The sequence below is a fragment of the Asterias rubens genome, chromosome 8 (genome assembly GCF_902459465.1).
Source record: "Asterias rubens chromosome 8, eAstRub1.3, whole genome shotgun sequence".
Classification (NCBI taxonomy): domain Eukaryota; kingdom Metazoa; phylum Echinodermata; class Asteroidea; order Forcipulatida; family Asteriidae; genus Asterias; species Asterias rubens.
Window position 1 is genome coordinate 3315368 of NC_047069.1, and position 23128 is coordinate 3338495.

The 23128-nt window shown below is 39.8% G+C and overlaps 1 protein-coding gene across 1 annotated transcript; it reads left to right on the forward strand.

Annotated features, from left to right (window-relative positions):
- The first annotated feature begins 4741 nt into the window (after positions 1–4741).
- LOC117293895 (xaa-Pro aminopeptidase 3-like) lies at positions 4742–16591 on the forward strand. Its single transcript, XM_033776372.1, has 4 exons — positions 4742–4954; positions 9682–10826; positions 15061–15181; positions 16107–16591. Exons 1-4 carry the CDS (start codon positions 4768–4770, stop codon positions 16265–16267), a joined length of 1614 nt encoding a protein of 537 aa, XP_033632263.1. The 5' UTR covers positions 4742–4767; the 3' UTR covers positions 16268–16591.
- The last annotated feature ends 6537 nt before the right edge of the window (positions 16592–23128 follow it).

Sequence of the window (23128 nt, forward strand, 5' to 3'; positions counted from 1 at the left end):
ACCATTGTTATCTATTAGAGACGTTTTGTAGTCACCTTGGTTGGGGAGCGAGGAATCTAGCAAAAACACACGAAAATCCCATGGCTGGGACATCAGTTTATACACCAGACAAATCTATTATATGGATATTCTTTTGAATATTTTATTTTGTGCATATGGTCCGTGATTCATGGTCCGTTGAATATAAGTGGGCGGTTGTATCGACAACAGACTTTTATCCTTTTGATCACCATCAGCCCCATGTATAATAAACTTCAACGTCTGACGATTGCACTTTTGGTTTTGTCATTGTTAAACTCCGGTTCCATTGTGTGCTGTCTGTTACCCTCCACACATAGATTTTCTTGTGAATAGTAGCTGTGTATGATTCATGGTTCGCTGAATAATGTGGCGATAACATACTTTTATCCTTTTGATCACCATCAGCCCCATGTATAATAAACTTCAACGTCTGACGATTGCACTTTTGGTATTGTCATTGTTAAACTCCGGTTCCATTGTGTGCTGTCTGTTACCCTCCACACATGTTTTCATGTGAATAGTAGCTGTGTATGATTCATGGTGCGCTGAATAATGTGGCGATAACATACTTTTACCCTTTTGATCACCATCAGCCCCATGTATAATAAACTTCAACGGCTGACGATTGCACTTTTGGTATTGTCATTGTTAAACTCCGCTTCCATTGTGTGCTGTCTGTTACCCTCCACACATAGATTTTCTTGTGAATAGTAGCTGTGTATGATTCATGGTTCGCTGAATAATGTGGCAATAACAAACTTTTATCATTTTGAACTGAATGCTTGATTTATTATCTAGAGGTAAATGCTTGAGGCCAGTAAGAGTATTGTGCACGTACACCATGTAGTTTTTGTTGGAAACCGTTTGCTAACAGCCATTTATGTTACCCTTTGAAATAAAATCAGAAAATTTCCAAGTTTGCTTGTTGCATAAAATTAAATTGAAGATGATGCCTGAATTGACTTTTACAATCAGAGTTGGACTCTAGACTGACGTGTTGGACTCCTTGAACACTCCAAGTGGTTCAATAGGTAGTGCAATTCCAATACTTATGCTGATGTTCTCATGATGTCAGCATCAACAGGAAGTTCCAACAACTTTGTCCCCTTGTACAATTAAATATGCAAATATGGGTCACGTGGTTAATTAATTACGATTTTTATTATTTTTTTTGGTCGGTGGTTTGATGTTTGATCTAGTACAAGGTGATTTCACAGAACTCTTAACCACCAAACTCTGCGCTTATGATCACCATTTTTCGCTTACTGTGTTTTTAAACATCATCGTGTCATGCATGCACACAGGTTATGTTGGGCTAACATTTGAGAAAAAGAAAAGGCAACACTATCGAACACCTGTTCCGACGGTAGGTCGGAACAGCTAAAAATATCCCGACCGACCGACCCAAGCAAAAAATCGGATGAAAGGGCAATCCAAAACATTTTTTGTTTTTTTTTTGGGGGGGGGCCTAAGTCTAGTTCAGACCCTGATGAGCGCCACATTGTGCGCAAGCTGAAAATAATTGTCCAAATTTGTAGAATGCGCTTAGGGTTGTATGGGTCGTCATTCGCCGCTACGCGGCGCTATACGATCTTTGGTCGTCATATGCATTTTGGGAAAGTGCGCTAGTCGGCGGGGAGGTGTGTGTACACATTGGGCACCGACGGCGCTCTATGATCTTTGGTACACACGACAGATAGACATAAAGAATCTATAGACGGACAATAGGGGGCGCCAAACTGAAATTTTGTACGTTCTCAAACCGTGGGTGGAAGTTAACGCGCGACCCGCTGCTTTTAGTACACGTTTTGGTAACCTTGAGGCAGTGCCCGCACTGTCTAAATTATATTTTATAAATTTGCATGAGATGATGAACCCGATGCGGGATTGTAGCCTTAATATATGTAAGACAACACTTCATAAATAATCCATATGTCTGTTTGCAAATGTTGGGCGTTGAAGTTCATTCATTCATATTCAGTCGATGCGGAACATCGGATGATGGCCCTCCAAACACGTTGGTCCTCCATTGCTGTACGCAGCTCTTCCCGACGCAGTCCTGAGTCCCGGCACAAGGTGTCCACATAGGTGGTTTGTGGTCTACCTCGGGAACAGTGACCTTGAGTAAGGGCCCAAAGCACAAGCTTGCTCGCTGCCAGCTCAGCATGTCTGAGACAATGACCTGCTAGTTGAAGTTGAAATGTTGAAATGTCATGTTTACAACTTATTTTTCCGGGAAATCCAGTCTAAACTCGCTTTATAACATAATACCCCTTCCTTTGATTCTATCTCTTGAGCGCGTGTAATAATAAATAATAATGGTAACATTTATAAAGCGCTTTACGCCCTAACGACCCCAAAGCGCTGTAACAAGAAAAGAAAAAATACTAAAAAGATTTAAACAGAAAACGATTTGAAACTACAATAACAATATGAATGAATTTAAGAATAACTAACAATTAAAATAAAACATAAAAACCCGAGCCAGTCAGGAGTGATTAAAAATATACACAATTTGGGTAATCTCGAAAGGTGACAATACAACTAAACACTTGACAACTATGATCATAATATAAATTATTTAAACAAATGACAATTTAAAAAGATAGGTTTTCAGAGCCTTCTTAAAATGGTTTAGTGATTTTGCAAATTTAATGTCATCGGGGAGTTTATTCCATTCTTTTGGAGCTGCAATGGAGAAAGCTCTGCCCCCATAGGAGGACAGTGATGTACGGGATGCTTGTGGAATTGTCAGTAATCCTTTGGCACTGGATCTCAAGGAGCGGGTAGGGGCATATGGATTGAGGAGATTCCTAATGTAAACAGGTGCCATGTAGTAAGGGACTTGTAGACCATCAAGAGTGATTTGAACAGTATGCGTTTGCGAATTGGGAGCCAGTGGAGATTGTGTAGAATGGGTTTAACATGGTCGTGTTTTTTGGCACGGACAACGAGCTTAGCAGCTGTGTTTTGGACACGCTGCAGCTTAGCAAGTTCAAAGTGAGGCAATCCATGTAATAGGCTGTTGCAATAGTCTAGCTTAGAAGAAATAAAAGCATGTACAAGTATCTCAGTTGTACCACGGTTCAGAAACTTGCGTAGTTGACCGATCTTTCTAATCGAATATGTAGCATTCCGGGACACCATATTTACATGGCGTGACATTGTGAGGTGACGGTCAGCCATAGTACCAAGAATACGTACTTGTGGCACGGGTTCGATGTATGAAAGTCCAATTTTCAGCGGTCGTAAAGGTTGTGTCGTGCGGAAGCGGGATGACAAATGAACGATCTCCGTTTTTGAGTCATTCAGCATGAGCTTGTTTGCAATTGTCCATGCTCTAATATCAGCAATACGTGCTTCCACAGAAGCAAGTGCAGTGTCTCGTGTTGATGGATCAAAAAACGTGTAAAGCTGCGTGTCATCTGCGTAGACCATGCCTTCAATGCCATGTGCAGCTAAAATATCATCAATTGGAGCAGTGTACAAAGTGAAAAATGTGTCACAGTGTTGGATATTTTTTTACTCTTGTACATGTTCACCGACCAAAGTAACTACTCAATGGGCTATTCAACGTTATAACACACCTCTTGCTTGTTCTGTACTCTGGTTGGCTGAAACACGGTCACGTGGGATGAACTAATATAAGCTAGTGGTCGCGCGCGCGTGTTTTGCGGGAATAGTACCAGAGCGGGCACTAGTCTTTGAAAATAGACCTTATCGCAAATACCAATGCGCAAGCGCAGACTGTTGAATGAGGTGCATTGTGGGATAGATATGGATCAAATTTGGATACCAGCTAGACCACAATGCACCTAATTCCTAGCTTTACGCGCGCGCCCGGTATTTGCGAAAAGGTCTATAGTTCCCGCGGTAACAACGCCCTCTCTTGACTTGAACCGTGAACACGACTACAAAACTCCTTTTTCTGTTCTTATTTGACATGTAAATTCGATGGGTGTTATAAAACACTTATTGACTGGCATAATTCGGTAACTAGTGTACGTCTATTCCCCCTCGGGCCTGTGAGTGGCCAGAAGAGGGGCCTATTTCCCTCGGCCTTCGGCCTCGGGAAATAGGTCGCTCTTCTGGTCACTCAAAGTCCCTCGTGGGAATAGACGTATAGTTACCTCGTTGCCAGTCAATATGTGTATAAAAATAATAGCCTAGCTTTGAAACGCATCAAGTTCATACTATGGCCCTCCGTGTTGCGTACGCTCGCGTCGAATGCACACAAAACAATCGCGTATCAGTAGCACGTAAGTCTATGCGGTACGCGTCATCAGAGCCCGGCGCAAAACACGCACCGACGCGCCTTTTGGTCGGAAAGTGTGTGACGAACATATTTTTTTAAATAAAATTCTTCTACTTTCATCGTTTTGGAGAAAGTTCAGAAAGAGGAGGAGAAACAGCAAACAACTAACGGCAGAAAAGGTATCTAGCTAATGATCTTACATTGTTTCTTAGACTTTGGTGATTTGTTTACCCTAAAAACACATTATTTTTCAGTCGTCATCTCTTCACTTGCCCATTGCTTTACACGTGTTTTCGCTTGCGTTTTCACAGATTTTGCCCATGGTTTGGGTATAGTCGGGTGCCGTCACAATTACGGTATCTGGACGTTGATTTCCATAGGTGCTAAGAGAAAGACCGAAGGAAGGGCCTATGCCACCAGTCAACTCCCTTAATAAAGTCACCTAGCAAAGTATGATGGCAGCATCGGCACGGACCTCTCTGCTGGTGATCATGCCAACCAGGTTAAACTCAAGACTTGGGATGTCGGCGCTTTCTGGTATTTGTAGGGCAGCAAAGAGTTCCTCAACAAACAAGGCTGCCCTGATGGAATTGAAAAGCATCAACGTTAACCATGTTAAGAACACGTTTGCAAGATTTGGGCATGGTGGTACTGGTAGACGATTCAGCACAAATTTTGGTAGGAACGCTAACAAATAATGCACCTCACTCATTCTGTACTGTGTAGGCTATCTTTACGTCGCAGAAATCCAAACTGGCATATAAATCATGCCTGTGTCTTGTCATTGTCATGTCAGCAGTTTGAACCCTAATTTTTCTCAACAAACTCATGAAAGCAAGTTGTGTCGTTGCGATATTAACGTAACCCTCCTCTCCTCCCGACGGCGAGGAGGGTTATCATGGTTATTGTCGCAACTACCATGAATTTGTTCCGCCCCAAATTGATAATCGTCCTAACTAGTATAGTTGGGACAAGTTTCGGTTTTGTTCCGCTAATCATCTCCCGTAACCTCATTCATACATACATGTAGGAACATAGAACTGACTTGCGTCTATCATGACTATATGAGGTTACGGGAGACGATAGTGGAACGAAACGGAAATAGTTCTAGGAGTAGTTGGGACTGGTCCAAACTTTCACAACTATAGTTGGGACAGTAATGCAGGGTACCAGCGCGGAAGGTACCAGGTCCAGGGTTATCTTTTTGCTGCTGTGTGCGCTGGTTGTGTGTGCACAGATTAAACAGTCACAGTGTGGTCATGGAGTACCTCTAGAAACTATGGAGGTCTGTTGTAGACTCATAGAGTTATATATAAGAACTAGAGGGCGCACTGGTGATGCTGCTTGCACAAACGCGACGGGACATCAAGGAGACACGCGCGCCATTCTGTATATAATAGCAGCGCGTTGAATATGAAGTACACGTTGGAGTTTGTGTTTATTAAACGCTACGCCCAATGCTGTTTTGTCAACTTACAAAATGGCCGCACAACACACGCTGAGCGATGCTGTTTTGTCAACTTACAAAATGGCTACATGTGCGCATGCCGGGTCGCGTATTAATTAGGCCAGTGCACCCTATAACTCTGTGGGTAGACTACCCATTAGCAGTGTTTAGCAGTGTAGTTACAGGGACGGTACTTTTCTCGATCCCAGTATGTGTGTGTGTGTGGGGTCAGCATCGCTTTTGTGGCTGGAGCGCGGCAGGGTGGTAGACGGGTTTGAGTGGGTAAATTAATTATTCTCAAGTAATTCTTGATATAGTTTTATATCGAAAATTACGCACTCGAGCCTATTTGTAAATAGAGATGAACTTGTGGGCGTCAAACAAAAAACATGCCTTAGGGTCCAAGACAATGAACAAGCGAAGTTAAGTTATTTCTACTGTCGGGACTGTCCCAACTAGAATAATGACTGTCGCGACTGCAGTGAATGACTGTCCCAACTATAGTTGAGACCATCCCTACCAGATAAAATATTATGAAATAAATTTGGTCTATCCCCACTACAGTTGGGACAGTCATTACTACAGTTGGGACTGGGGGTCCCAACTAGAGTAACGACTGTCCCATCTATGAGGAGACCATCCCTACCACTCGGCTTAAATATTATCAACCCGGGCCTATATCCCCACTACTCCGAGTTGGGATAGTCAACTCATTGGTACAGTTGGGACACGGCAGTTAATTCTGCGTGGCTGATGCAGAGAAATAACCGGTCTCAGACTTGAAATCAAGTCTACACAGTCTGGTCCCGACAGTAAAGTAATCCACAGTACAGTAATCCACGCACAGTATCCTGATCCTGTTGAGCTCTATGTGAAATCCCAACTACAGTTAGGACGCCCCAACTTTAACACTCAAGTTGGAACCAGTCCCAACTATAGTTGGGACGGAACAACTACAAGTCGTACAGTCGTTTGACCAGTTCTGGATCACTTTTTGAATTCACATTGTTTTTTGTTGCAATCTCTTTGATATCTTAAACAAAAAAGTTTATCAGTTTACCTAAACATGACATAAAACTCACCAAGTATTCACTGACAAAAAAAGATTAGTTCTTTTGAAGAGGCCTTTGAGAAAAGTATCGTCACCTGTTTGACCAGTTCAGGATCAGTTGAATCTATTCTGAATCAGTAGAGTGCCCTTTATTGCAAACCCATACTCCCATTCATAAAACTGTCCCTCAAAGACACGAAACTTCAGAGGTGTGTTGCCATGGACTTGGACTTCCTTTCTTTAGTGAATGTCATGCAAGGGTCTACAACAGCAGCGCAAAAACCCAGCGACAAAACCACAAAACAACAGCAAAGGCAAATGAAAAAGTGAAGCGAACCTAAAAAGCATTATTGCTTAATGTAATTTAGTTTAATTTTCTCACACAAAAAAAATCTACGAGAATTTGTTGAAGTAATGTTTCTCAAAATCAACTAAATAAACTTACTACTGCAGTAGTATGATTTTACCTTACTTAGTAAGTTAGTGTGGCACCATTTGACGCAATGAGATGTTGAGTGATCCCGAACTGGTCAAGGGTAAGTTGCCCCCCCAAAGAAGATTTTGGGATCTTCGTCTCCTCAAAAAAACAAGATGACTGCACAGTATTTACAGGAATTTTTTTTTACACATTCTTATCATTTTACAAAAATATTTTTTGCCCCGGCACTCCAATTCTAAAGGTAAGAAGTTTTAAGAGAGTTTTTCAACCAACATTTTTAAACAAAAAAATGATCAATTTCGCAGACAACCTTCAGAAAAACGGCCATAATTTATTTGCTGATGATGTTTGGCACCTTATTTTGGGTTTGTTGGTTTAATGGGTGTTAATCTTCACATTTATCAACAGAAATTGGTAATAATGAGAAGTGATATAATTATTTGGTTATTGCAAAGTTGAAGTGATCCCAAACCGGTCAATGATCCGGAACTGGTCAAATGACTGTACTGCAATTGACGGGTGCATTTAAAGCCATTGGACACTTTCGGTAAACAGTATTGTCAAAAGGCCCACACTTTGTGTATCACAACTTCTATATAAAATAACAAACCTGTAAAAATTTAGGCTCGATCGGTCATTGGAGTCAGGAGAAAATAACGGGAAAACCCACCCTTGTTTCCGCACGTTTCGCCGTGTCATGACATGTGTTTAAAATAAATACGTAATTCTCGATATCGAGAATTGATAATTGTTTTAATGTTTTCTCAAAAAGTAAAGCATTTCATGGAATAATATTTCAAGAGAAGTCTTTTACCATTACCTTCTGTAAACCCTGTAAGTTATTTGTAAATCTGTGAACTTTTATTTTTGTTTCTGTTCCGAATATGTCCAATGGCTTTAAGTCATCTTTGCTTGAGTCAAGTCACAAGTAGTGTGATAATGTCTTGTATGCTGCTGTGACAAACTTGAATACAATCAAAAACTTATTATTATAATTATACGTAAAAGAGCAGTTAAATACCCATGTCATAGGTAGGTCGGCCCAACCATGAAGGTAGTGGCCCAACGTAAACATATTTTTGGTTGGGCAATAACATTGTCATACTAGGCAACCGTTGGCAAATGACTATGACATTGCGTTGACGTCGGCGAGAACGGTGGCCCAACATTGGCCCAACCCTGTTATTTGTTTTATGTCGTCGGCCTTTTTTTGAGGCCGATGTTTATGTCGTTGGGTGTTTTTTAAAGGTAACGTAACATTAGGAAATTACAATTATTTTTTATCTGGCCCAACGTTAGCAGCCGATTTCGTATTAACTTTCGTTTGAACTTTCAGTGTAGACATTCATGAGTTAAAGGCTCTGGACACCTTTGGTAATTGTCAAAGACCAGTCTCACTTGGTGTACAACATGCATTTATAACAAACCTGTGAAAATTTTAACTCAATTGAACTCAATTGGTCGTCGAAGCTGCGAGAGAATAATGGAAGAACAAGTTGTGTGCTTTCACTAGATCATTAGATGCTTGAACTTGAGACCTCAGCTGAGGTCTCAAATTCAGTTCAAATATTTTAGTGAGAAATTACTTCTTTCTCAAAAACTACAATACTTCAGAGGGCACAGTTTCTCACAATAATGTGTTAAAAATACTATCAAACAGCTCTCCATTGTTCGTTACCAAATAAGTTTTTAATGCTGACAATCATTTGAGTAATTACCAATAGTGTCTAGTGCCTTGAAACCAAGGTGCCATTATTGAGTACAAAAATCAAACCTTAGTTTTAAAAGCAACGATTAGTTAACAATAAACTGGATGTTAAAATGTTAGCTTCTGCAGTACTTACTGCTGAAACAGCTACATGTAGCAGGCAATCTCTGGTCTAGCTTGTACTTGACACATCTGCTGTAGAATGGCAACAGATTGAATCCCACCAGTACAGCAGACAAAATTTGTCTATGCTTGGTCCTGCTCGTGTACACATTTGTACACTGCATGGCAGACCCACACAGTCACAAATCTGTCTTTGTCTTAATTAACAAGGCTAGGGGCATTATGGAGCATAGCTGGTCTTTTCTCGGGTGAGCTCCAGAGAGTGTCTGGCTCAAGGTGGCTCAGACTCCTCTATTTATACACTTCTGGGCCTAAGCGACAATTAATGGGATGAACATTGTTTTGTGACTTGTTTTTACTAATTTCTCAAAAACTGCCGCACCTCAGCAAGTAATAATCAAAGGGAACCATTTAATATCAATATCTTCAAACCATGCAAGTTTAATGTAAATCTGTGGGCATTTTGAAAAAGTACACAAATCCTTTAAGGATGGAACTTTCGTTATCATGATCAGCAGTGAATCATTTGATACGCCCTGATGGATCTACAATGTAGGTTCATTGATTTGGGAATCCTTGCTAAAACTTATTAAAATCACAGTTTTCTTGATTTATTGATTTGATTACCATCATGCAGGTCACCTCAGTCAGCAAGACAACTTACTCCCAAAGAGATACCTTGGCCAACCAACCTCATTCACTCATCCCCACCTGCTGAAGACAGATGAATTAACTCCAGGAATTACTCTTCAAGAATATTTGAGTAGACGTACGCGTATTATGTCTGCTGTTGGAAGTTCTTTTAATGCAACTTCTTCCAACCATGCAGTGGTTGTGTTAGCAGCTGATAAAAAGTACATGACTGATGGAATACCCTACCCATTTCGACAAAGTACAAACTTTTTGTATCTAACTGGTTTCCAGGAGCCAGATAGTGCTCTGATTTTGGAGACGGTGCCAGGAAAAGCTTTACCTGAGCACAAGGCTACTTTATTTGTGCAACAAAGGGACCCTGAAAAGGAGTTGTGGGATGGTCCGAGGGCTGGTACTGAAGGAGCGTTGCAGTTTCTAGGTATACATGAAAGTAAACCAATCGGAGAACTAAATGAAACATTACATTGCCTGGCAAAGAAAGATGAGTTAACTGTTTGGTACGATATTTTTAAGCCGTGTAATAGAAAGTTACATGAAGAGGTATACACTCACTTAATACAACCATGTCGCACAAGAGGACACTCAATTAATACCCTTGAGAACACTCTAGATTTACAAAGAGTCATTAAATCACCAGCAGAAGGAAAATTGATGAAAGCATCTGCCTCCATTGCTGCTAAGTCCATTCAAGAAGTCATCAAGTTGTCGCATCCAGGAGTGAATGAATCTATTCTATTTGCCAAACTAGATCACAGCTGTCGTGTTCAAGGAGCTGAATTTCTTGCTTATCCTCCTGTAATAGCTGGAGGGAACAGAGCAAACACTCTTCATTACATTAGCAATAACCAAGTGGTCTTAGATAATGAGTTAGTCTTGATGGATGCAGGGTGCGAGTTCCATGGTTATGCCAGTGACATTACCAGAACGTGGCCAATTAATGGTCATTTTACTCAACCACAGGCTGAAGTCTATCAAGCTATCTTAGATATCCAGAAACAATGCATCGAAATGTGCAAAGTTGGGAGGACGTTAGACCAAGTGTATTACTATATGTTGGTTGGTCTTGGTCGTCGTCTACAGCAGATGGGAATAGTTCAATCTGGGCATGAGGAATGGCAGCTTTGTAAGGTAAACGCCATTCTGACATTTGTCTTTTATTTGTGTTTATTTGTGACTTGTCCACTCCAATATCACTCACTGTAAACAAAAAAGGTTAACCTATTAAACACATGAGTACTTAAAACACCACATGCAAATATTTACAATCCAGGTCTTTGTTCTAACTTCTTGGTGATTGGATCGCAATACCCTTGTTATATCTATAGGTTATGTTACTAAACAAAATTTAATCTTTTCATTTGAGGTTGAAAGAAAAGAGGTTAGAAGTAGCAGTGTGAGGAAGGAATAATAACTGAAAGACTGCAAAAGTTGTTTTTCATGAAGTTCACAAATTATTTCATATTACCCCCTATTTATGTTTAAAGTGCCATCAATTGTGCTTTTAACTTCCTGATTTATGTGATAGCGAAACAAAATTTTGAAAGTTTGCAATTTTGTACCAAGTTCTTTCTGCTTGAATACATGTAGCACTTGATGCATCTGCAAGAAAGGTTGACAAAAAAGTGGAACACTCCTCCATGTACCACACATCTTTCAAAGAATCGGGAAGCAACATTTACTATTATTTTACCTGCAATCATACACACAAGGACATAACCACAAATAGAAGGGCATTGATTCCCAAAGTGTAAGCCCGGTTGATGCAAATATGAAGCGAATTTGATGTGAATTTGACGTCACAACCCTCCTTTCGTAGCGATATTTGCAAGTGAGTATAGCAGAGTTGGAACTGCTACAAATTATTCGTTGTGAATTTGTGACGTCAACATTCACTTCGCATTCGCATTCGCTGGAAGTATGAACCGGGCTTAATACATTTGGCCTATCAATTAGGACTGCTTCTTTCTAATTACGATTTTATGGTGGTTTTTTTTTCAAGTTACTAACAAAGGTAGGCCTTTAGCCTTCCTTTAAATAGTCTTTTGATCCTCAAGTTGTTTTCAATACCCACATGACTTGCGCTGTCTAAATACATGCTAAATAATAAGCGCTCCCTGTTACTTTGATGAATGCACTCCCATAGGGCTGTGTAGAATCTGGTTTTGCAGTGACTGTCGGCTTAAACTTGATATATGGGTGAAAATTCACTAAACTGCACTAATTAGCTAGAATGCCCTTTTAGCATTGTAGCACATAAACTAAACATCATGTCAAGATAACTAAAGCATTCATTTTAAGTACCCACCTAGAGGTACCTACAGTAGCAACAACTTTCTCATAAGTTGCTTTGCAAGATTTTCAGACGGTTGGTAAAAGGCCGATTTGTGGACGGAAACTCATTCAATAAAAAATATATATTTTTGTTTCAGTTGCCAATTAAAGACATTAGTTAGCAAAGCCATCACTGCATGTTACATGATAATAGAATGGAGAAATGCCTTGCTGATTACAACAATAGCTTCAATGATTTATGTCTAGTAAAAGCACACCAGGGTCATTAGTGAGCCATTTCGGACATAACTATTTTCCGTCCAATTTTAAGGTATTTTCTTGATACTAGTTTCTATCAACTAGTAACATAGGAAACCAGAAAGTTTAACATTTTTCCCAAGGTTGTTTAGCCCAGCACTAAGTGCAATTGTTTTCATAATCTCAGATGCGCCGGTTTAAGTGTGACAAAGGGCTAAAAACAGTGATGCATATTTCCGTCCACAACTTTGTTATGTCCGAAATAAAACATTTCTCTTTATAACATGTACCCCTAGTAAAGAAATCATTCAAGTTAATAGATGAAACAAGTGGTATTGACTTGTCAATTCATAAAAATCTTCACCTGAAACAGTTACCCCTAAACTCCACGAGGGAGGTGGATTAAGAACTTTCCCTCCACATGAGTTAGGCCCTAATAGATGTCCGAAATAGAAGTTATGTCCAAAACGTGTTCAATGGAAGAATAAACATTTTGGGGCAAGTTATAATCTTGAAACTATGACACTTCTTATTTTCTGTATTGAAGAATGATAATTAAAAACATACAGAACCATTAGTAAGTTTATAAACAATTTACTCCAAAATATACTGAAAAACCCTTTTCGGACATAACTGTTTTGTCCAGAATTCACTTAATGCTTTTTTTTTATGACTTAAACTTATTTTGTATGTGGGTGGGGCGAATATTTAATGTACTTCATCAATTCAACTAACTAAAAACATAAATTGGCATTGTGAAATAAATAAAACTTCAATTGAGCATAAACTCTGAAATGATCATCACATTTGAAGTCTCTCTCCCAAAAGACCCAAGCTTTTAATGTGGGAAGTTAAGAACGGTGATGTAAAGAACCTTTTTTCTTGAGTCTCAAATAATGTGTAGTGAATTTATTTGCACCAATTATCCCAAAGTAATGCTGAAATTTGAAGTGTTTTGTTCAAAATTGACTTTTCCTTGTGTGGACATATTGCTGTTTCGGACATAACTAAAGACAGTGGACATACAAACGGTGGGCCATGGCTCTAGTCTACATGTAGGTAATGAAACAGATAAATTGTTAAAACTTCCACAGGAGTGTGTGTCTGGGTGGGTTTGACTTGCATTTCTGTAAGAGTACGCATCAAACCTGTATTTGATGATGTACACAGTATACATAGACTACATGACAGTATACTACAACAAGCACTACTTCTGCATGCACATATCACACGGTATACCACACTTCTGCTGCAGTGAATAGGTAAGTGATAATTGTGTTGTCTTAAAACAATCATAAGACCTGAATTTAAACTATTTTCCAGAGATTCCTTGCATGTTTTTGTAGGCTTAGGAAACAAAGAGCAGATGTAAATTTTGTTGCAAAAGGAACCAGGTAAGATCTGTATTCTGTATCTGAGAGTGTGACTTAAATTGCTTATTAATTGTAATTAAAATTAAGGTCATATTATTGCTTTCCTCTTAAACAAAAGTTTCTTTCATTTTTTCAAACTCAGGTTGTCAAAAAAGGGTTACTTTGTTTGGCCAACTGGAGAGAACAAGGAGTGGAAGTCATCATGGGCATCCCTAAACATGGTGATCTCAATTCCAAACCCTATAATAATGACTCAAAGGGGTGCACGCAAGTGGAGTGATGATGTGTCACAAATTTAACAAAAGCTGGCGTTATTGTAAAGCAGGGGTATTTACCTGTCGTCCAGATCAACCAAAATGAAAGACAACTGTGTCCAAGTTAAACTTGTTTGTTTTTTATATGATGTTATTGGCAGTTACTTGGTGTTAAAATGTCTTTTGAGTTTAAATTCGTTGTTTCAGTTCTCTTCAAATATGTCACCTACTTTTTACTTTGAAGATGGTTTTGACATGGTTTCACTGAAAAGGCCTTTAACTTGCTACATTCCGTAATCTGTATAGGTAAGGCAGCTTAATTTTATTTGGGGAATATCTTGTTAGTAGACCATCTGCTGTCTTCCAGTAGTAGATTCGTATTGAACAAACTGCGATGCTACAATAAGAGTGATCCAAATAACTTCCCTGAGTACTCACAAAAATGGACATTGGACATAGTTATGTCCGAAAGATGATAAATTTCAAAGTTATGTCTATAATATAATGATATGACTGAAAGAAAGAGATCCCACATCATGATTTACAATTATTTATGTACCAAGCCATCAGTTAAATACAAAAAAAGGTGTCTCCTAGTGTCTTGTCCATGTAAAACTATGTAATGTCTACAGAGAGTTCCGAAATGTCCACATTGTCCAAAGTTATGTCCGAAATTGTGCACCCAAAGAAATATGTTTCTTTTAAACCAAATACACTCTAAACTTCAATGATTGTATGAATGATCAGTAGGTTAGTACAGTGTAAACACAAGCATTGATATGAGACTAGGACATTTTGTTGTTCAGTTACACTTCAAAGTATGTGCTTGTCATGAAAAAACACTCTGAAATTCACGCAGATAGCCATAATTTTTTTCTAAAACAGCCATATGGTACGTATTTCGGCAAAAATGTTGCAGAGCATATTTGTAACAAGATGTTAAAAACATTAGCAGTTAACATTAAAGAGGTTTTTCAAAATGGTCTTATTGTTTTGTATATTTACTGCTCACTGTTTACAATATGTTGAGCTTAAAGTATTGTTTGTTAAATATTTGAAATAGTTGTAGCCCCAACATTATCAAATTAATAAATTAGAACAATTGGACTGTTTGACTGAGTTGGAATGATTATTCTGAATCTATTTTGAATTTTTGACCCAAATTGAACATATATGTTATTTATGGTATGTTGTGTTGGTATTCAGATAGCCAAGCAGTACTGCCCTCATCACGTTGGTCACTACTTGGGAATGGATACACATGATACTGGATGTGTTTCAAGAAATAGTCCACTTCAGCCAGGTATGGTGGTTACTATAGAGCCAGGTAAGTTGTATAACATCAAGCACGGGTAAAAGAGGGTAGGGACTAGTTCTTTCACGGTCGTTTAAAACGGGCAATTCGAGCCTGCAAGGTTTTAAACGGCCATGAAGGAACTAGTAGCTACCCTTTATTCCTATTCATAAATACCTTTTTGGTTAAAAGGCGTTATAAAGTAAGAAACTCTGTAAAACTTATCCGTTTCCGACGTGGTTGAGCTCTGTCATGTTTCTACCTCCATGGTATGTACATGTTACATGTAGGATGTACGACGTCCGTGTGTTGCATGCCTATTTCCGACAGTTTCCGGTTCCTTTCGTGCGCATGCGTGTATAGTCTTGCTGCAACACGTTCTGGTTTACCTTTCACACGCAGCGCGGCCAACTCACCGACTGCGCCTCATCGCCCATAACAAGAAACATCTTGCATCAAGACTAGCGCGGAGTATCCGCTCACACCTGGTTATAAACACTGATCATTATCAAAGGTTTAAACACCCCCACGTGACGCACTCTCCACCAATAGGAATAGCGAAACTGTCTGAGGTATTTATGATTGACTTATTACAAGTTTTTTGTTTATGCCCCGCCTAACGAAGCAAGCCAAAGGGGCACGTGTTTGGTGTGTGTGTGTGTGTGGGTTTGTATTCAAACTGGGGACCTATAACAAATGGGATAATGGGGTCCACAATGAACAAGGGAGGGTCTCTGATTGCAGGGGTTTACACACTTGTGCATGTGTGTGCGTGATCATTGTCTGAGTGATAACTCCAGAAGGACTTGGTGTATCAACTCCAAACCTGGTTTGTGGATTGGCCTAGGGATCGGTTGTTTTTTGACCCCCTCAGTTTAAAATATTACGGTCATTATGCCTAAAACAAAAGAAATGTTGTCTGAGCAGTATTTAGAATAGTTTTAATTTATTTTTCAAGGTCTGTATATTCCTGAGACTGACACCAATGCTCCAGCCAAATTCCGTGGTATTGGGATCCGAATTGAAGATGATGTACTTATCACATCTGCTGGATCACAAGTTCTCTCCCAAGAATGTCCAAAGGAGATCAGTGACATTGAAGAGCTGATGAAAAGGTAGTACAATGTGTATACATGTATCATTTGAACATGGACGGCAAGCCTGTCACACAGTACCTTACTCTATTCGATGCCTACAAGACTCTGACCTTGGCTAAATACTTCGAGTTGTAGTACTAAAACAAATATATTTTACTATGTTAATTATTCAAATGCACAGTATAGGATGGTTCAAAATAATATAATACAATTAGAAAAATGTATCCCAACTGGATTTTTATAAAGTTACAAGAATCTGGCACTAAGTATTGGTGGACCAAGGTCCTAGCTTTTTCATTTCTACCAAATCAATCCACGGCTGTTCCGCATGAGTGAGCACTTGCTAATTACTTTTGTCAGATTTTAATTGGCTTGCGCACAAAAGTGAAAGGGTTTTAACAGAAACAAACACCGTAGTAGGGAAGGAAGGGTATGTGCTTTGTTGCTCACAAATTTGCTGGGAAATCGGATGAACCCTCAGTCCTCCATGAGTCTACCAAGTTCGGACGCAGGCCAAATGGAAATCATCATGGCGAATGCAACATCAGATGTTTGCAGCAGATCGACCAGTTCTGGGTCGGCAAGATCGTTCCTTGTTCAGATTCAAACTAGTCCCAGTAGCCTGGTACTATTTAACATTTTTGTAAACTGTGTTGGACAGGGAATGTTTGGAGCACTGCAGAGACACTGCATTAGTACGATGGTACTCTGATACCAAAAAGGATCTCTGTTGTGGTGTGTACTGTGGACGAACCATGCTGTACTCAATTCAGTGCATAAATGTTGAAGTGTACAGAGATGACTTTCAGTTTTAAACCAAAGCTTCACATTCTGTCATGTGACATTAAAAATTTGTGAGCAGCAAAGCACATACCCCACGTGCACCTTGCCTACTACCGTGTTTGGTTCTGTTACAACCCTTTCACTTTTGTGTGCAAGCCAATTAAAAATCTGGTTTAAGTAATAAGCTAGTGTTCACTCATGCGGAACATCTGAGGATTGGTTGAAATTAAAAAGCTATGACCTTGGTCCACCATAACGTAGGGCCATAAAAAATCCAATTGGGACATTTTTTCTAATATACTTTTTTTTTAAACACCCTGTACACGTGTATCAGAATGTAGTGCATTTTTGCATATAATTTATAAGCCAAATTGTATATAAGCCTCATTGTATATAATCTTCATTGTATATAAGCCTCAGTACAAAAAGATTGGAGAGATTCAGCTGACAACAGACACTGACAACCTTAAGTAGCTGCACAGAAGTACCCAGAAAAGATGCATCAGTGGTGAGCCAGTCAAAATGTGTTGCCAGAAGCACACTTGGAAGTTCCGAAGTCAAGGGGGCGGGGTGTGGCTGGCAGGCCTATAATGCAGCAAAACATTTTTCTGACAGCTTAATACTTTGTACTGGGAATAGTGTTTTTGGTTATTGCAACATGGTTTCAGATGGTTCCTCCAATGTTTAACCTAGGGGCGGAGCTCCATAAAGGGGAGGTTTTGGTATATATTTTTTGCATCATATGATCACAGCTGTCACGGCTGGAACTTCGCCTACCATTTCGGCTGTATTATTCACTTCCTCATGTGGCCGTTCATCTCGCCCACACTGAGAACACTCTTTGCGTGACAAGCCATCAGCATTAACATGTGATCGACCAGCCCGGTGCACTATAGTGAAGTTTTACTCGCCTATCACCTACAACCAACGAGCCTTGTGACCCTTGGGTTCTTTGAAGTTAACAAGCCTAAGCCTAAGAAACTCTGTTCTTCTTTCACAGTGGTACAATAGGTGGTTTTCAATCGCACACAGCTAAAAGTACAACAAAGTACAACACACTCTGCTTAACAAATGACACTTTTGGGGTTTCAGTTTTAGACCTGCTTCACGAAGACGATGGAAAACTGTGTCAAGGCAATTCAATTCCCCCTCAACCGTTATAGCGAAGACAATTTCTTAATCGAAGTAGGCCAGAAGTATCATCCAGTGCAATCATGATAGGTCCCTCTCCATAAGCCTTTCGAAGGTTGACTGGGCATTGCACAGTCCAAAGGGCTTGACTCGCCAACTGTATACACCACCGCCAACCACAAATGCAGACTTATGTTACGCATCTTTATCTAACTCAACCTGCCAACATACCGAGGCTAAATCCAAAGTGGAGAACCACTTGGAACCGGCTATAGTATCAGTAGTGACAGTAGTGACAGTAGTCTACACAAAACCTCTTTTTCCCACCCTTGTTCTTTACTAGGACGACTTTTGATGCCCCAGAGCTAACGGTAGGCTCGATTGTACCATTAGGCTACCTGAAGCTCAATTTCCTCTTGTTCCTTTGGGCGAAATCTCCTGGGTCTCTCCTTTCATGGTCAGGCACAACTGGTATCGATCTGATGTCGCACCCAATCGTACGTCCAATGTCTGAATCTCCCTTAGAAAAGATGTCTTGGTACTTACTTAGCAATTTGGCTATTCTTTTATAATGCTTGCTATTCACACTGTTTTTACTCCATTCAAACAAACACTCAAGATGATCGGGAAACCTTACACGTTCCCCAGGTGCAGGTGTCTCCAGCGCCTCCTCTGGCGGGCCTCTGAGTGAGCTGGCCGTCGCTTCCCGACTTTGTTTCTTTTCCATAGGGAACTTGTGGGTAGTTAAAGCAATGACAGGGACGGACATACATGTAGTCAAATTCAGAGTGACTTTGACTTGTTTAATTTATACTCATTCATTCATCCAATCTCTCCTCGCCTACATGTGTGTTACAAGATCTACTACAAAAGATATTCGGCTCTGGAATTACACCAACATTTTCTTTAGTGAAATGGTTTCAAGACATGATGCATATTAGGGTAAATGATTGTGTAAAGCTTGATTTAATTATTGACTCTCACTAAAGCGTGAGGCTCCTTCCCTGATTATTGAACACAACACTCACGTCAATTATAGATGGTTCTGGCCCTGATGGTCGCAGTATGGGGAAAAAGAGCACGACCCACGCCCGATCCGTCCTTTTATATGTCTTTGCTCTAGGCTGGCACCCTCCAAAAACCGTAACCGAGTCTGTTATTTGAGAGAAGAAAAAAAAACTACTCAAAGTCAAAGCATGGGCAAAGTTCACTTAAGGACCTTTTGTAGACTGGTGGAAAGTCTAAATAGCACTCTTGCTCAAAAACATGTCATGTTATGAAGGCAGTATCAGCTGCTAAAGTCAACAATGGTTGGCTGTGATAACTACATTAGACGCATGAGTTACAATCTACGTGGCTCTCCTGGTGAACATAAAATACTCTGCCGTCGAGTTACTGTCATCAAATAACAATGGCTTTTTTTTTTTTGCCATTATCTGCTTTTGTTTGAATATAAGAAATTATTTTACCAATGATCTTTCCTTTTGTTTTTTTTAACGACACCAATCATTTGGAGGGCTAAAATCAAAGTTTATAACCATGACTTGTATGCCAAGTATTGTAGGAAAATAGAGAATTTCAAAGAGTTTTATGTTCAGTAAAATTCATGAAGTTTCAAGTTTTGGTTATGTTTGAAGTGTCCTCTTCTTGATTTCACAAAACACTTGGATTCATTTTAAGTTTAACCGTTGTCAATATTGCTAGATCAATGTGTATATATTGTAACATGCCAGAGAGGTAATGCACTCTGATTAATCAATGTGTATATATTGTAACATGCCAGAGAGGTAATGCACTCTGATTAGTCAAGTGCGAGACTTGGTTCCAAGTCTGTGATCATGGCTTTTAGTCTACCCGAAAGCAAACAGATTATTGGCTGGATTAACCTCCGTCATCATTGGCCTACGATCACAGACTTGGGACCAATGTCAACGGTTTGTTTCGTGGACGGAACACTCAGATTCAATAAAATAAACATTAAAATTTAAACCTTTTATACCACAGGAAATAGCACAACAATGTGACATTGATCATGTACGTATATATAATCTGTGATCAACTAACAGTTTGGAAACAAACAAAAAACAAAGTGATTTAAAAAAAAACTCATTCAAAATCCGTAAAAAAAAACATTTGAAGTTCTTTGAATGATTCCTTTCAAATCAAAGGTATCACAATGTTTCATCTAGTAGGTAAGGATCCATTGTTTGTCATGTTTATTTTTCAACGATTCAAGATTAGATCTTGTATTATTTTCTGTATAAATTATATATATCGCACTGTATACATACAGAGCACTGGAGCACTATAAAATAAATGGCTTGACAGAAAATGCTGAAGCGAATATATCCTATTTGGATTAGACGCAGCCAACGGCTGTGTGTGGTCTACTGATGATTGGTCATCTCTCTGGCATTGTGTTGTTATGCAAATGTTGATTGTGAATAATATAAATATTCCATATGAACAAGAGAATCAAGTCTGAGATTGCGAGTAAGAGCGCGTGATATCAAATCTGCGGAGGAATTCTGTGTGGCTGATGCAGAGAAATAACCGCACTCAGCCACACATAATCAAATGCGGGTGAACTAACATGTGATATAATGACTTTGTGAGCTAGCGAATAAATGGCCTCTAAACAAGCAAGTATGCATTGTGCTTGTTTTATTTGCGCATTGTTTTTTTTTATAATTAGACCAGATGGTGTTGCATGCACACATATTATGCATGGTAGATTCCATTAGACAAAGAGAAACATGTACAAAATGGAGGCATGGTCTTTGTGCAATGGCACCAAATTAAGTCCTTTGCAAAAAAATGGAACTGAATACAAATATTTTTATTATATTTTGGAATCTTACCTCTGTGGCATAGGATTTTTAACTATTCTCTCGACTCCTGGGAAGAAGACCAGACACACAGTGGCAACAAGCCCCTTTCACACGAGAGCATTTTAGCAAGGGTAGCAATTAAGGGTCCCTTTCCCTTGCTAAAATGTAGCATTTTACAAATAATGTACACTGGTGCAAGGATTAATGATTCTTGCAAAATGTCGTCAAACATTGCTATATTTCACAACCATGCTAAAATTAAGTAAGGGTCCCCAGTTAAATTGCTGTCGTGTGAATAGCACTTATTAGTCACAGAGAGTTAAAGGCAGTGGACACTATTGGTAATTACTCAAAATAATTGTTTACTTGGTAACGACCAATGGAGAGCTGTTGATAGTATAAAGCATTGCGAGAAACGGCTCCCTCTGAAGTCCAAGTTTTGCACTGTGTAAGACGAAACCCTGTGTCCCTATATGGGCATTAATCCTGTGGGCAAAGGATGACACAATATCCCCCCTCAAAATTGGCCCTAGATTGCATCACAGTGCATCTAAAATGCAAAATTTTCCCGGGCCCTTAAGCGGGCCCGGACCCGTGTCGAAAGGTTTCGCATTCGTGAGCTCTCTCTTCGACAGATTTTTCCCCCTAAAACTTGGTTCATAGATCCGCACTTGAAGATGCTGTCAACACAAAAGGTTCTACTGCTGCTCACATTTTACAGATGTTCTGTTCCGTTCTGTATGCCTCTTATTAGTCTCAGATTGCACCACAGAGCATCTAGTGTTAGTGCCAAAATCACCCCCTATTTGTGTATAGCGCCCCCTCTTGACAAGAGCTAGTATCCAGGATGTCGAGACCGTAGTGAAATACAGTTTTTCAACCTCTCTCCGTAACGATTGACACTTCTATACTCAGTTTCGCTAAGGTAAAGCATAGTTTATTGTTTTAAAGTTACTAAAGGTGAATATAGTAGGCAAGGCATAATTTCTGAAAATAATAAGGGTCTTGAATCACCAGAAAGTAAAAACTGACTGTAGCGTGTTTATTTGTTGAGTGTTGGGAACTCTTTTCTCGTACCATTGTCTCACCATACAACACCGAATACAGAGGGCGCCTTTCAAAATGGCGACATGAACATTGTGAATCTGGAATTCGGCAGGAACATCTAGAATGCATCTATCAGGCCCGCACCCCGAGCTGTAAAGGCTTCTCACACGCATGTTCCATCGTCGACAGATTTGCACCTCCCCCTTGAAAGAGTGGAAGGGACGTGTACCCCACCCCACCCTACCCCATTTTCGAAGGGTGGGGGACACGGTATGGTATCAAATGTTCCCCGTGTCGTTTGACCACCTTTATCATGAAAATCGTGTTTTGCACTGTGGAACTGTGGAGCACTGGAACACAATTTTCACACAGCTCATTGTTCTGTTTCGTTTGCCATTTGGCCGCTAAATGGCCTAAAGATTGCACCACAGAGCTTCTAAAAATACAAAAAAAATTAAGCGGGCCCGGGCCCATGCTGTTAAGGTTTCGCACTCGTGAGCTCTCTCTTCGACAGATTTCCCCCTAAAACTAGGTTCATAGATCCGCACTTGAAGATGCTGTCAACCCAAAAGGTTCTACTGCTGCTCACATTTTACAGATGTTCTGTTCCATTCTGACATATTTGCCCCATAAAACTTGTGTCTGGTGATGATAGGGATGAAACGCCGTCTGAGCATTAGAATGCAGAAACAATATGGATATAACGAAGCTATAATTTAGTTGCTTTTTAGGTACAATAGCCATGATAGCAAGAATAGGTGCATCATAGCTTGAAATAGGCATTAAATTAAAACATCTGAGAGGGGGAACATCACCCCTCAAAGTTCCCGGGGCCCTAAAGCGGGCCCCGGACCCCACGCCGTAAATGTTATGTCCCCCTCACCTTCCAAGACGGGTTGTCGCCCCTGCATACATGTACATGTCAACAATAGCCAGTGAAATGACTAGTCTTGAGAAGGTCAAATGAACTCAATGAACATTTCACGTTCTGGATTTAAAGGAAAATTACAGAAGTGGTTTTGTTAACAAAACAGTTGCTGGCAGTGTAAGCACTTTATGTAATCCACAATACATATATAATATACATAAAC

Excerpts from the sequence above, each read along its gene's own strand:
- LOC117293895 (XM_033776372.1), top strand. The coding sequence starts at position 4,768 with ATGCCAACCAGGTTAAACTCAAGACTTGGGATGTCGGCGCTTTCTGGT. Across the intron at positions 4,955-9,681 it reads ACGATTCAGCACAAATTTTG|GTCACCTCAGTCAGCAAGAC; the intron begins GTAGGAACGCTA and ends ACCATCATGCAG. Across the intron at positions 10,827-15,060 it reads AGGAATGGCAGCTTTGTAAG|ATAGCCAAGCAGTACTGCCC; the intron begins GTAAACGCCATT and ends GTTGGTATTCAG.